This window comes from Haematobia irritans, chromosome 1, assembly GCF_050003625.1.
Source record: "Haematobia irritans isolate KBUSLIRL chromosome 1, ASM5000362v1, whole genome shotgun sequence".
Classification (NCBI taxonomy): Eukaryota; Metazoa; Arthropoda; class Insecta; order Diptera; family Muscidae; genus Haematobia; species Haematobia irritans.
The window spans coordinates 159043990-159058041 of record NC_134397.1 but is presented as its reverse complement, the minus strand read 5'-3'; the positions used below and the strand labels follow the sequence as shown (position 1 = coordinate 159058041).

The 14052-nt window shown below is 36.7% G+C and overlaps 1 protein-coding gene across 4 annotated transcripts in view; it reads left to right on the top strand.

Annotated features, from left to right (window-relative positions):
- CanA1 (Calcineurin A1) overlaps positions 1-14052 on the top strand; it is a 53735-nt gene that overhangs the window by 22947 nt on the left and 16736 nt on the right. For all 4 annotated transcript variants that reach the window (XM_075292050.1, XM_075292047.1, XM_075292049.1 and 1 more), the window contains exons 3-8: positions 4240-4568; positions 4645-4756; positions 11015-11160; positions 11224-11363; positions 11452-11529; positions 11590-11683. In XM_075292050.1, coding sequence (XP_075148165.1) covers positions 4240-4568; positions 4645-4756; positions 11015-11160; positions 11224-11363; positions 11452-11529; positions 11590-11683 — 899 coding nt within the window. The remainder of the gene's footprint in view (positions 1-4239; positions 4569-4644; positions 4757-11014; positions 11161-11223; positions 11364-11451; positions 11530-11589; positions 11684-14052) is intronic.

The following is a 14052-nucleotide window of genomic DNA, read 5'->3' as shown; positions in this document are numbered from 1 at the left end:
ACAGCACGCACCAAATTTCAACCGGATCGGATGAATTTTGCTGCTCCAAGGGGCTTTGGAGGTCCAATCTGGGGATCAGACATGCTTAAATCGACTCAGAATTTCACCACGACCCAGAATATATATACTTTATGGGGTCTTAGAGCAATATTTCGATGTGTTACAAACGGAATGACAAAGTTGATATACCCCCATCCTATGGTGGAGGGTATACAAACAAAAAACAGCTGTGGTGTTCGGTCGAAGCAGGAGTCGAACCCACGACCTTTGGTATGCAAGGCGGACGTACTAACCATTGCTATACGGTGCCCAACTAAATTATTTTTCTGTAAAATAAAGTCCTCGCCCTCGAGCCGATTAAACAAACTGTTGATGACAATTGTCATCAACTGCCAGATTTGACCTCCGGAGCCTCCTGGAAGAGCAAAATTCATCCGAATCGGTTGAAATTCGGTACGTGGTGTAAGCATATGGTCTCTAATAACCATGCAACAATTGGTCCGTATCGGTCCCTTATTATGATCCCCAGATTGGACCTCCAAAGCCCCTTGGAGCAGCAAAATTCATCCGATCCGGTTGAAATTTGGTGCGTGCTGTTAGTATATGGTCTCTAACAACCATATAAAAATTGGTCCATATCGGTCCATAATTATATATAGACCCCATATAAACCGATCCCCAGATTTTAACTCCGGAGCCTCTTACAAGAGCAAAATTCATCCGATTCGATTGAAATTTGATACAGTGCTCTAGTATAAGGCCCCTAACTTCCGTGCAAAAATTGGTCCATATCGGTCTATAGTTATATATTGCCGATGGCCAATCAAACAAAAATTGGTCCATATTGCCAAAAATATCTACCAAATTTTATTTCTATAGAAAATTTTGTCAAAATTTTATTTCTGTGGAAAATTTTGTCAAAAATTTTATTTCTGTGGAAAATTTTGTCAAAATTTTATTTCTGTGGAAAATTTTGTCAAAATTTTATTTCTGTGGAAAATTTTGTCAAAATTTTATTTATAAAGGGTGATACGGTCAAAATTTGGTCAAGGGAAAACGCGTGTAAATCGGTGAAATCGTTTATTTAAAAAATCAAATTAAATTTCTTTTTCAAGTTCAATCAGTATAAAATTCAGGAAAAATATTCAGTTAGCCTTTCGCTTTTCCAAATCCGAATTGCCGGGCCTCACGCTTGACACCTGCCATCAGATTTTGTACAGCCACCTTGTCCACCTTCTTCACCGCAGAAAGCCAGTTTGCCTTGAACTGCTGCTCGTCTTTAGCAGTTTTTTGGTCTTCTTTAGGTTCCGCTTGACAATAGCCCAGTATTTCTCAATTGGGCGGAGCTCTGGCGTGTTGGGAGGGTTCTTGTCCTTGGGAACCACCTGCACTTTGTTGGCGGCGTACCACTCCATGGCCTTTTTACCGTAATGGCAAAATGCCAAATCCGGCCAAAACAGTACAGAACAACCCTGTTTATTCAGGAAAGGCAGCAGACGTTTATTCAAACACTCTTTCACGTAAATTTCTTGGTTGACAGTCCCGGAAGCTATGAAAATGCTGCTTTTCAAGCCACAGGTACAGATGGCTTGCCAAACCAGATATTTTTTTGCGAACTTTGACAGTTTTATGTGCTTGAAAATATCTGCTACCTTTCCCCTTCCTTTTGCCGTATAAAACTCCTGTCCCGGAAGCTGCTTGTAGTCGGCTTTGACGTAGGTTTCGTCGTCCATTACCACGCAGTCAGCACCGTCGTGTACAGCCTCCGGGGTCGCGCTTTGACCGTCGTATTTTGTTTATCATCGCGATTTGGAGTCACTACCTTCTTGTACGACGATAGTCCGGCTCGTTTTTTGGCTCGATGCACGGTCGTAGACGATACACCCAGCTTATTTGCGGCATCTCGGAGAGAGAGGTTAGGGTTTCGCTTGAAACTACCGGCAACTCTCTTTGTCGTCTCAGCGGCTTCCGGTTTTCGATTTCCCCCCGATTCAGACTTCCTGGCTGTCGACAAACATTCCCCAAACACTTTAATTACATTTGTAACGGTTGATTTGGCAACTTTTAGCGATTTTGCCAGCTTTGCGTGCGATTAGCTCGGATTTTCGCGATGCGCGAGCAAAATTTTGATACGCTGCTCTTCTTGCTTGGACGGCATTTTGACAACTGAAGAGTGAATTCCAAAATCAAAATGGATCAACATTCTACACACACACACCTTCAAAATGAGGGGTGTTTTTAGATGCAAAATTGATAGAAATACGTCAAGTTTATATTGACCAAATTTTGACCGTATCACCCTTTATAGAAAATTTTGTTAAAATTTTATTTCTATAGAAAATTTTGTCAAAATGTTATTTCTATAGAAAATTTTGTCAAACTGAATCATACGCGTATTTAATCGGCCTTTTTCGTTTTGTTTAATATATACCCCTATGGACTAACTTACAATTTAGAAGACGGTATTAAGAAGTTTTAAATTTGGCTTTAAATTTGTTGTCTTTTTGCATCTTGAGTACAAAGCAAAAAATCCTTCAAATATAGGACACGTTTTTCAATTATTTATTTTAAAGATTTTTTTCCTTGAAACATAGCATAATTTGTACTGGAAGTCGAGCCTTAATTTGGAAAATAAAGTTGTCGTTACTCGTCTTTAAAGGACTTTGATAATATATGAAGCAAGTTAGCTGAAAAAGCGAAAAATTAAAATTTGCTTCCTAGAAGCATGGGACGATTTTAAACTTATCTTTGGACCCATTTAAAGTTACGTTACGATTCATATCACCTTTGAAGAATTACGGTCCAATTATGCCACCAGTCAATAAACCGAACCAAATGGTGACTTTTTCTTGATGAATTTGTAACTTTTTCAAAAAAATTCTACTTTTTTACTTATCCATTGAGCCAAAAATAGTTTCATCGCCCAATATTTCGATAAAAAAAAGCAAAAAGCGAAATCTCATTCTAATAATAAAATTAAATAATTTGCGAGGGTGGTTCGTTTCATGGTTAAATTATAGACCAAACTTAAGATGTTTGACAGTGAAACAAAACACGAAACGTACGTCAGTTGTTTAAACCACACTGAAGAAAATATTGTCATGAGGTCAAAGATTTCATGTCTTTAAAATACGAATTTAAATTTTGCTTAGCACAGAAGAAACATTTCTCTAATACAAAGTTTTTTCCCTTGTCCAAAAGTCGATAAACTTTTCAATGAAGTCGTATTGGCCTTATAATTAAGTGATTTCACTTAGAAATGGGTATCATAACATGAAAGAAAAAATGTTTGGGCTAAGGTCAACTTGACTTTAATAATTCAGAAAAATTCTTCAGATTTAATGAAATTGTCTTTAAATTTGTTGTCTTTTTGCATCTTGACTACGAAGCAATAAATCGTTCAAATATAGGACATGTTTTTCAACACTTTATTTTAAAGACGTTTTTTACTTGAAACATAGCATAATTTCTACTGGAAGTCGAGTCTTAATTTGGAAAATAAAGTTGTCGTTAACTCGTTTTTAAAGGACTTTGATAGCATATGAAGAAAAAAAGCTGAAAATGCGAAAAATTAAAATATGCTTCCTAGAAGCATGTACACAAAACCCAAATTTAAAAGAGAATTTTGTCTTAAAAGTATCCTTACTTGTATTCTCCGCTTCTTTGGCTCGGAATCAATACCAACATTTTTAAAGTAAGGACAAAATCTTTGGAACCGGGCATGCTTTTTTCTTAGTGCAGTGTTGCAAAAAAAGAAAAGCTAAAAATCATCCTTTACAAGTCTAGAAAAAATATTGTACGAATTACTTCATTTATGATCTTAACCACAATACAAACAATTCAGTGGTGATTTTTTATGTTTAAGAAAATTACTTAAACAATATCCCTGGAAGAAATCGTCCCACCTTTCGGCATAATTTTCTTTGGCAAAATTGAAAATTACTTCTAAGAATTCTTTGTCGATACCAATAAATTTGTATTTTCTCCATTCGAATTTATTTCTAAAATAAGATGGATGTTATCCCACATAACATCATTCAACCATTTGTCGATAAAAACCCATTAATTAGGTCCAAATTGTAAAACAGACATCATTCACATTAAACAGATCCATAATAAATTTTGATTCTATTTACTGCCACCTGTCATCATCTCAACTGTTTGTGTATTTATTAGGAAGCCGTTTGTGTTCATTTTATCTCATTTATTTTTCAAATTTATTTATTACATTCCAAATAGAGGTGCCACTACCACCTTCTCACAAACTGACAATGGATGAGGTTTTCGATCCAAAGACAAATAAACCAAACTATGATGCTTTGCGACAACATTTCCTAATTGAGGGACGTATTGAAGAAGAACCAGCCCTACGGATTATCACAGAAGGTGCAGCCATACTGCGAGGAGAAAAAAACATGATCGATGTTGAAGCCCCCATAACTGTTTGTGGTGATATTCATGGACAATTTTTCGATTTGGTCAAATTGTTCGAAGTCGGTGGCCCACCAGCTTCAACGAGATATTTGTTTTTAGGTGATTATGTTGATCGAGGCTATTTTAGTATTGAGGTACGTATAAATTAAAATTCTTTGGCATGATTTCTAGTAATTTTGTTTTGCCTTTTCTTCATTGTCTATAATGTAGTGCGTCTTGTATTTGTGGTCATTGAAAATTTGCTACCCAGATACGCTTTTCTTATTGCGCGGTAATCATGAATGCCGGCATTTAACGGAATATTTTACTTTTAAGCAAGAATGTAAGTATTTATATAGCATTTCGTATTCTTATAAATTCGGACAAAATTAGATTTTAAAATAAAAATCTTTTGCCAGCTTGGCCGATAAAAGAGCGAAGAATAGCTCAATAATTTTATTTCTATAAAAATTTTTGTCACAAATTTTATTTCTGCAGGAAACTTTCTCGACATTTCATATCTATATACTTAAAAAAGAACCCCCCGGAGAGAAAATGTAGCTTCTTATGAATTTTTTTTTTTTTGTCTAAACTACAACTACAAAAGCCGATATGCTAAAAATAAGTAAATATTTTGGGACAAATTTCAGAAAATGTATTACACATAATTCATTTTTTTCTCTTGTTAAGAAACACAGCAATAAATAATTCTTTTTTCTTTGCGTGTATTTTGAAAAAAAAAAGTTTAGTTAGAATTTGTAAAAATGTCATTAGCAACATGCGAAGTTCAAAACGGACACATGTCTAATAATATTTACAAATTTTAGAAGATTCTGAACTACATTGTGCGAAATTTATTTATATATAATTTTTGTTTCTATTTTTAGTTCATGTAACTAAAATAAACCAAAGATTATTAAAGTGAAGGGAACTTTCTCATATTGGGTTAATTTTAACTAAAACACTATAATATCCATGGACTACAAATAGTCCTTTAGTGTCCTTTTGATTTTCGAGTGTAGGAAATTTTCTCAAAAATTGATTTCTATTGGAAATTATGTCAAAGTTTCCTTTCTTTTATTGGAAAGAAAAAAAATATAGAATTTTCAAATTTCCATTTTATAGACACTTTTATCCAAATTTTTATACCCTTCACCACTACTGTGGTACAGGGTATAATAAGTTTGTACATTTGTATGTAACGCCAAGAAGGAGTAATCATAGACCAACCTTTTAGTATACGGATCGGCTTAGAATTAAATTCTGAGTCGATTTAGCGATGTCCGTCTGTCTGTCTGTCTGTTGATGTATTTTTGTGTGCAAAGTACAGCTCGCAGTTTTAGTCCGATTGTCCTAAAATTTGGTATAGGGTTCTGTTTCGGCTCAAAGACGATCCCTATTGATTTTGGAAAAAATCGGTTCAGATTTAGATATAGCTGCCATATATATTTTTCACCGATCTGGTCATAATTGGCGTGTATATCAACCGATCTTCCTCAAATTCCGTACATCCGAATATTTTATGAGTCTCGATAAACTTGGAAAATATCAGCCAAATCGGTTCAGATTTAGATATAGCTCCCATATATAGCTTTCGCCCGATTTACACGTATTTGCCCACAGAGGCCAATTTTTTGCTCCGATTTAGTTGACATTTTGCACAGGCAGTAGAATTAGCATTGTAGCTATGCGTGCCAAATTTGGTTGACATCGGTTCAGATTTAGATATAGCTCCCATATATATGTTTTTCTGATTTCGACAAAAATGGTCAAAATACCAACATTGTCCTTGTTAAATCGCCACTGCTTAGTCGAAAAGTTGTAAAAATGACTCTAATTTTCCTAAACTTCTAATACATATATATCGAGCGTTAAATCATAAATAAACTTTTGCGAAGTTTCCTTAAAATTGCTTCAGATTTAAATGTTTCCCATATTTTTTTACTAAAATTGTGTTCCACCCTAGTGCATTAGCCCACTTAAATTTTGAGTCTATAGATTTTGTAAAAGTCTATCAAATTCTGTCCCGATCGAATGGTTTTTAAATGTATGTATTTGGGACAAACCTTTATATATAGTCCCCAACACATTTGACGGATGTGATATGGTATCGAAAATTTAGATCTACAAAGTGGTGCAGGGTATAATATAGTCGGCCCCGCCCGACTTTAGACTTTCCTTACTTGTTTCATCTAATAATATGTATTTCTATAGAAAAATTTTCTATTTTTTCACAACTTTTTATACCCTGCGCTACACTGTGGAGCAGGGTATTATAAGTTAGTGCATATGTTTGTAACACCCAGAAGGAGACGAGGTAAACATATGGTGACTTTGGCAATAATGCTCAGGGTGGTTCCCTGAGTCGATATAACCATGTCCGTCTGTCCGTCCGACCGTCTGTCTGTGAACACATTTTTGTGATCAAAGACTAGGTCGCAATAAAAGTCCAATCGCCTTCAAAATTTTGATATATTTTCTATAGAAAACAAGTAAGGAAAGTCTAAAGTCGGGCGGGGCCGACTATATTATACCCTGCACCACTTTGTAGATCTAAATTTTCGATACCACACCACATCCGTCAATTGTGTTGGGTGCTATATATAAAAAGTTTGTCCCAAATACATACATTTTAATATCTCTCGCTCTGGACAGAATTTGATAGACTTCTACAAATTCTATATTCTCAAAATTGAAGTCGGCTAATGCACCAGGTTGAAACGCAATGTTGGTAAAAAAAAATATGGGAAAAATTTAAATCTGAAGCAATTTTAAGGAAACTTCACAAAAGTTTATTTATGATTTATCGCTCGATATATATGTATTAGAAGTTAAGGAAAATTACAGTCAGTTTTACAACTTTTTGACTACACTGAAAAAAATATTGTCGTAAGGTCAAAGATTTCATGTCTTTAAAATACGAATGCAAATTTTTCTTAGCATCGAAGACGCATTTCTCTAATATAAAGTTTTTTTCCTTGTCCAAAAGTCGATAAACTTTTCAATGAAGTCGTATTGTCCTTATAATTAAGTGATTTCACTTAAAAATGGGTATCATAACATGAAAGAAAAAATGTTTGGGCTAAGGTCAACTTGACTTTAATAATTCGGAAAAAATCTTTAAATTTAATGAAATTGTCTTTAAAATTGTTGCCTTTATGCATCTTGACTACAAAGCAAAAAATCGTTCAAATGTAGGACATGTTTTTCAACACTTTATTTTAAAGACGTTTTTACTTAAAACATAGCTTAGTTACTACTGGAAGTCGAGACTTAATTTGGAAAATAAAGTTGTCGTTAACTCCTTCTTAAAGGACTTTAATAGCATATGAAGAAAAAAAGCTGAAAATGCGAAAAATTAAAATTTGCTTCCTAGAAGCAAGTACACAAAACCGAAATTTAAAAGAGAATTGTGTCTTAAAAGTATCCTTACTTGTATTCTCCGCTTCTTTGGCTCGGAATCAATATCAAATTTTTTAAAGTAAAGACAAAATCTTTGGAACCGGGCATGCTTTTTTTTCAGTGTAAGCAGAGGCGATTTTACAAGGAATCTGGACCGATTTCAATCAAATTTGGCATACATGTCTATACTACTAATTGTACTCCTAGTGCAAAATTTCAACCAAATTGGGCCAAAACTCTGGCTTCTGGGGCCATATAAGTCCATATAGGGCGAAAGACATATATGGAAGCTATATCTAAATCTGAACCGATTTCAATCAAATTTGGCACACATGACTATACTACTAATTGTACTCCTTGTGCAAAATTTCAAGCTAATCGGGATAAAACTCTGGCATCTGGGTCCATATAAGTGCATATCGGGCGAAATATATATATGGGAGCTATATCTAAATCTGAACCGATTTCTTCCAAAATCAATAGGGTTCTATTCTGACCCAAAAAAGGAACACGTGCCAAATTTGAAGGCGATTGGACTTATATTGCGACCTAGACTTTGATCACAAAAATGTGTTCACAGGCAGACGGACGGACAGACGGAAAGCGGACAGACGGACATGGCTATATCGACTCAGGGAACCATTAACCAAAGACACCATATGTCTACCTCGTCTCCTTCTAGGTGTTACAAACATATGCACTAACTTATAATACCCTGTTCCACAGTGTGACGCAGGGTATAAAAATTAAAAATTACATTTTATTTCTATAGATAGTTTTTTCACAAATTTATCGCAATTTTGTTTCTATCTATCTATACTCAGAAATTCCACTTACTACACAAAAAAAAATATATTGTCGTGAGGCCAAAATACGAATGCGAATTTTGCTTAGCAAATAAGATGCATTTCTCCTTGTCCAAAAGTCGATAGACTTTTCAATGAAGTCATTTTGTCCTTATAATTTAGTGATTCGACTTAAAAAAGGGTATCATAACATGGAGAAAATGTTTTTGGACTAAGTTCAATAATTTTTTTAAAATTAATGACATTGTCTTTAAATTATTGCCTTTTTGCATAATGATTACAAAGCAAAAAGTGTTCACAAATAGGACATGTTTTTCAATATTTTATTTTAAAGACGTTTTTAACTTGTAACACAGCATAATTTCTACTGGAAATCGAGTCTGAAATTAAAAATTCATATTATCGTTAACACGTTTATAAAGAACTTTGATAGCATATGAAGAAAACAATTTGAAAAACGAAAAATTAAAATTTGCTTCCTACACTGAAAAAAACAGACCCGGATCCAAAGATTTTGTCTTTACTATAAAAAATTTGGTATTGATTCCGAGCCAAAGAAGCGGAGAATGCAAGTAAGGATACTTTTAAGACACAATTCTCTCTTAAATTTTGGTTTTGTTACCTTGCTTCTAGGAAGCAAATTTTAATTTTTCGCTTTCTCAGCATTTTTTCTTCATATGCTATCAAAGTCCTTTAAAAACGAGGTAACGACAATTTTATTTGCCAAATTAAGATTCTACTTCCAGTAGAAATTATGCTATGTTTCAAGTAAAAAATTTCTTTAAAATAAGGTTTTGAAAAACATGTCCTATATTTGAACGATTTTTTATACCCTCCATCATAGGATGGGGGTATATTAACTTTGTCATTCCGTTTGTAACACATCGAAATATTGCTCTAAGACCCCATAAAGTATATATATTCTGGGTCGTGGTGAAATTCTGAGTCGATCTAAGCATGTCCGTCCGTCCGTCCGTCCGTCTGTTGAAATCACGCTAACTTCCGAACGAAACAAGCTATCGACTTGAAACTTGGCACAAGTAGTTGTTATCGATGTAGGTCGGATGGTATTGAAAATGGGCCATATCGGTCCACTTTTACGTATAGCCCCTATATAAAGGGACCCTCAGATTTGGCTTGTGGAGCCTCTAACAGAAGCATATTTCATCCGATCCGGCTGAAATTTGGTACATGGTGTTAGTATATGGTCGGGAGCCACCGTGGTGCAATGGTTAGCATGCCCGCCTTGCATACACAAGGTCGTGGGTTCGATTCCTGCCACGACCGAACCAAAAAGTTTTCAGCGGTGGATTATCCCACCTCAGTAATGCTGGTGACATTTCTGAGGGTTTCAAAGCTTCTCTAAGTGGTTTCACTGGAATGTGGAACGCCGTTCGGACTCGGCTATAAAAAGGAGGTCCCTTGTCATTGAGCTTAACATGGAATCGGGCAGCACTCAGTGATAAGAGAGAAGTTCACCACTGTGGTATCACAATGGACTGAATAGTCTAAGTGAGCCTGATACATTGGGCTGCCACATAACCTAACCTAACCTAACCTAGTATATGGTCTCTAACAACCATCCAAAAATGTGTCCACATCGGGCTATAATTATATATAGCCCCATATAAACCGATCCCCAGATTTGGTTTGCGGAGCCTAAAAGAGAAGCAAATTTCATCCGATCCGTCTGAAATTTGGTACATGGTGTTGGTATATGGTCTCTAACAACCATGCAAAAGTCGGTCCACATCGGTTCATAATTATATATAGCCCCCATATAAACCGATCCCCAGATTTGGCTTGCGGAGCCTCAAAGAGAAGAAAATTTCATCCGATCCGGCTGAAATTTGGTACATGATGTTGGTATATGGTCTCTAACAACCATGCAAAAGTTGGTCCACATCGGTTTATAATTATATATAGCCCCCATATAAACCGATCCCCAGATTTGGCTTGTGGAGCCTCTAAGAGAAGCATATTTCATCCGATCCGGCAGAAATTTGGTACATGGTGTTGGTATATGGTCTCTAACAATCATGCGAAATTTGGTCCACATCGGTCCATAATTATATATAACCCCCATATAAACCGATCCCCAGATTTGGCTTGCGGAGCCTCAAAGAAAAGCAAATTTCATCCGATCCGGCTGAAATTTGGTACATAATGTTGGTCTCTAACAACCATGCAAAAATTGGTCCATATCGGTTCATAATTATATATAGCCCCCATATAAACCGATCCCCAGATTTGGCTTGCGAAGTCTCCAAGAGAAGCAAATTTCATCCAAGCATTTCTTTCATATATTTCGTCAATATCATCGGCCAATTTATATAAAACTGATCATAGTATCTTCATATGTTATTTGGTTAATTTTTTTCTCTTCATTTCAGGTGAAATAAAATACTCAGCCAAAGTCTATGATGCCTGTATGGAAGCTTTTGACTGTTTGCCTTTGGCAGCTTTATTAAATCAGCAATTTTTATGCATACATGGTGGTCTCTCACCAGAAATCTTCACACTAGATGATATTAAGAAAGTAAGTAAAATTTCATAAAAATCACAATATTCACTAATAAAACTACCCCAAATTTTATTACAGTTAAATAGATTCCGTGAACCCCCTGCCTTTGGACCAATGTGCGATCTTCTATGGTCCGATCCTTTGGAAGATTTTGGCAATGAAAAAAACAATGACTATTTTACACATAATTCAGTGCGTGGTTGTTCGTATTTTTTCAGGTATGTTACTCACAGTTTTCAACCATTTTGAAATTTATTTAAATAATTGTATGTTTATAATCAATAATAATTAAATTTATTTTTTTAGTTATTTGGCGTGCTGTGAATTCCTGCAAAAGAATAATCTATTATCTGTTGTCAGAGCGCATGAGGCTCAAGATGCGGGGTATGTTTCTCTTTGGCGAGTTTAGCACAAATAATTGATTCGCTTATTTTGCTCTTTCAGCTACCGCATGTATCGTAAAAATCAAGTTACCGGCTTCCCTTCACTGATAACAATATTTTCAGCTCCAAATTATTTGGATGTTTACAATAATAAGGTATTTACAACAAATATGGAGTGAATTTTATGTATTTATGAGATAGGTATATATGAGATAGGAAGCTAATTCCAAAGCTAAGGGCCGGTATTAGGTTAGGTGGCAGCCCGATGTATCAGGCTCACTTAAACTATTCAGTCCATTGTGATACCACATTGGTGAACTTCTCTCTTATCACTGAGTGCTGCCCGATTCCATGTTAAGCTCAATGACAAGGGACCTCCTTTTTATAGCCGAGTCCGAACGGCGTTCCACGGTGCAGTGAAACCACTTAGAGAAGCTTTGAAACCCTCAGAAATGTCACCAGCATTACTGAGGTGGGATAATCCACCGTTGAAAAACTTTTTGGTGTTCGGTCGAAGCAGGAACCGAACCCACGACCTTGTGTATGCAAGTTTATATTATTTAAAGTTTATATTATTTATAATGGATTATTACAGAAAAGTAATCGCGAAAAATTGGCCAGTCGTACGTGGAATTCAGGGACAAGAAGTCAAAACCTCGTAGAGTTAAACAGGGAATTCCCCTGTTTATCTCCGGCACTGTTTAACTTCTACCTGTCCTCGATTCCACCCCCTCCTGACGGCGTCGAGATTGTGTCTTATGCGGACGATTTCACAATCATGGCATCCGGGCCCATTGTTGATGACATTTGCGATCGATTGAATGTCTACCTCGCTGATCTTACCAGTTATTTCACTGCAAGAAATTTGAGGATATCTTCCAACAAATCCTCAGCCACACTATTCACTACATGGACGGCGGAAGTACGCAGGCAGTTGAATGTCAGAGTTGATGGCGAAACAATTCCGACAACAAATTACCCCAAGATTCTTGGGGTCACATTCGGCAGCCTTTATAAGTCGTCCGCCCATGCCACTGAAATTTGTGGTAAGCTCCGCGGTAGAAACAAGGTCCTCAAGTCGCTTGCCGGCAGCACTTGGGGTGCGGACAAAGAAACCTTGTTAAATACATATAAGGCAATTGGCCGGTCAGCGGTAAATTATGCAGCGCCAGTGTGGACACCTCAAACGAGCGATACGCAGTGGAATAACATACAGACCTGGCAGAACGCTGCCCTAAGGTAGAACCGCAACAGGATGTCTCCGCAGTACACCCCTGGATCACCTTTATGCGGAGACCAAGATCATCCCAGTGCGTCGACACAACTACATGATGTCAAAGCAGTACCTCTTGAGTTGCCATCGAAGTTGTCATCCGAATCACCATCTTGTGGATAGACAACCTCCACCCAGGAATATAAGAGTTGATCTTCACCTTCTAGAACCCGAGAACCAGCGTTACAAAAGAGAGCCTCTAGACCAGACCGGTCTGAACAGGATTCATGAGGATACTGTAGCTGAAGCGATGAGAAGCTACAAGGTTAATCCTGTTCTCGGAGTCCGACCGCCGCCCATAGCACCGGAGGAGAGAGACCTCCCACGTAGTGGGTAGTGTTGGCCCAACTAAGATCAGGCAAGTGCAGCCGCCTCAATTCATACTTATCAGTAATTGATAGCAGCATAGCTGACGTGTGTCCCATCTGTAATCAAGGGCCACATGACACTCGCCACCTTTTTGCTTGCCCAGCTAAGCCTACCCGTCTCACTACCAGATCACTCTGGACACACACCATCCTTGTCGCAGACAGGGTTGGCCTGTCACAAACTGTGACTTTTGCAACATACATTTGCGACGGTATAATACGTATGTCGCAAAAGTCGTAAACCTACTGTAGAAAATCAAATTTTGAATAGAAGAAATCCTGAACATTTTTTAATTTAGTTTGACAGCATTCGCTGTGAGTTTCTGCAGAAATTTGTGAAAGTTTTCCCATGGTCAAGCCTATTTTCTTAGGTGGTATCGAAATTCCCGTTGGTGAGTGTGCAAAATACCTTGGGGTTATATTGGACAGGAGACTGAACTTAAAGCTAAGAAAGGACGAGAAAATCAACGGTTACCCTGTACTCGTGCAAAAGGCAATAGGGAAAATGTGGGGACTAAAACCGAAAATTGTGAACATTCCTAAGAATTGAAACTTCTTCGCACATAATATCGTCTTGGATATCATCGAATTCGCTGCCTAGCTGACGCGACTAAAGTATTTTCAGTTTGCGACTTTTGTTACTTTTTCTACATTTACGACGCGTATGTGACGTTTACGACGTTTACAACTTTGCGACAGTCGCAAACCTAAAAAAGTTTGATACAGACCATCTCTGGTCGCAGAGTTCCTTGATCTGGTTACCAGCTGAACTACACAAGCATAGAACAAAATGGATGAAACTACATTAAAAACTGTTACGGCAACAACAACAACAACAAAAACGAGTTAAGGACAACTTTGTTTTCAAAATTAAGACTGGGAG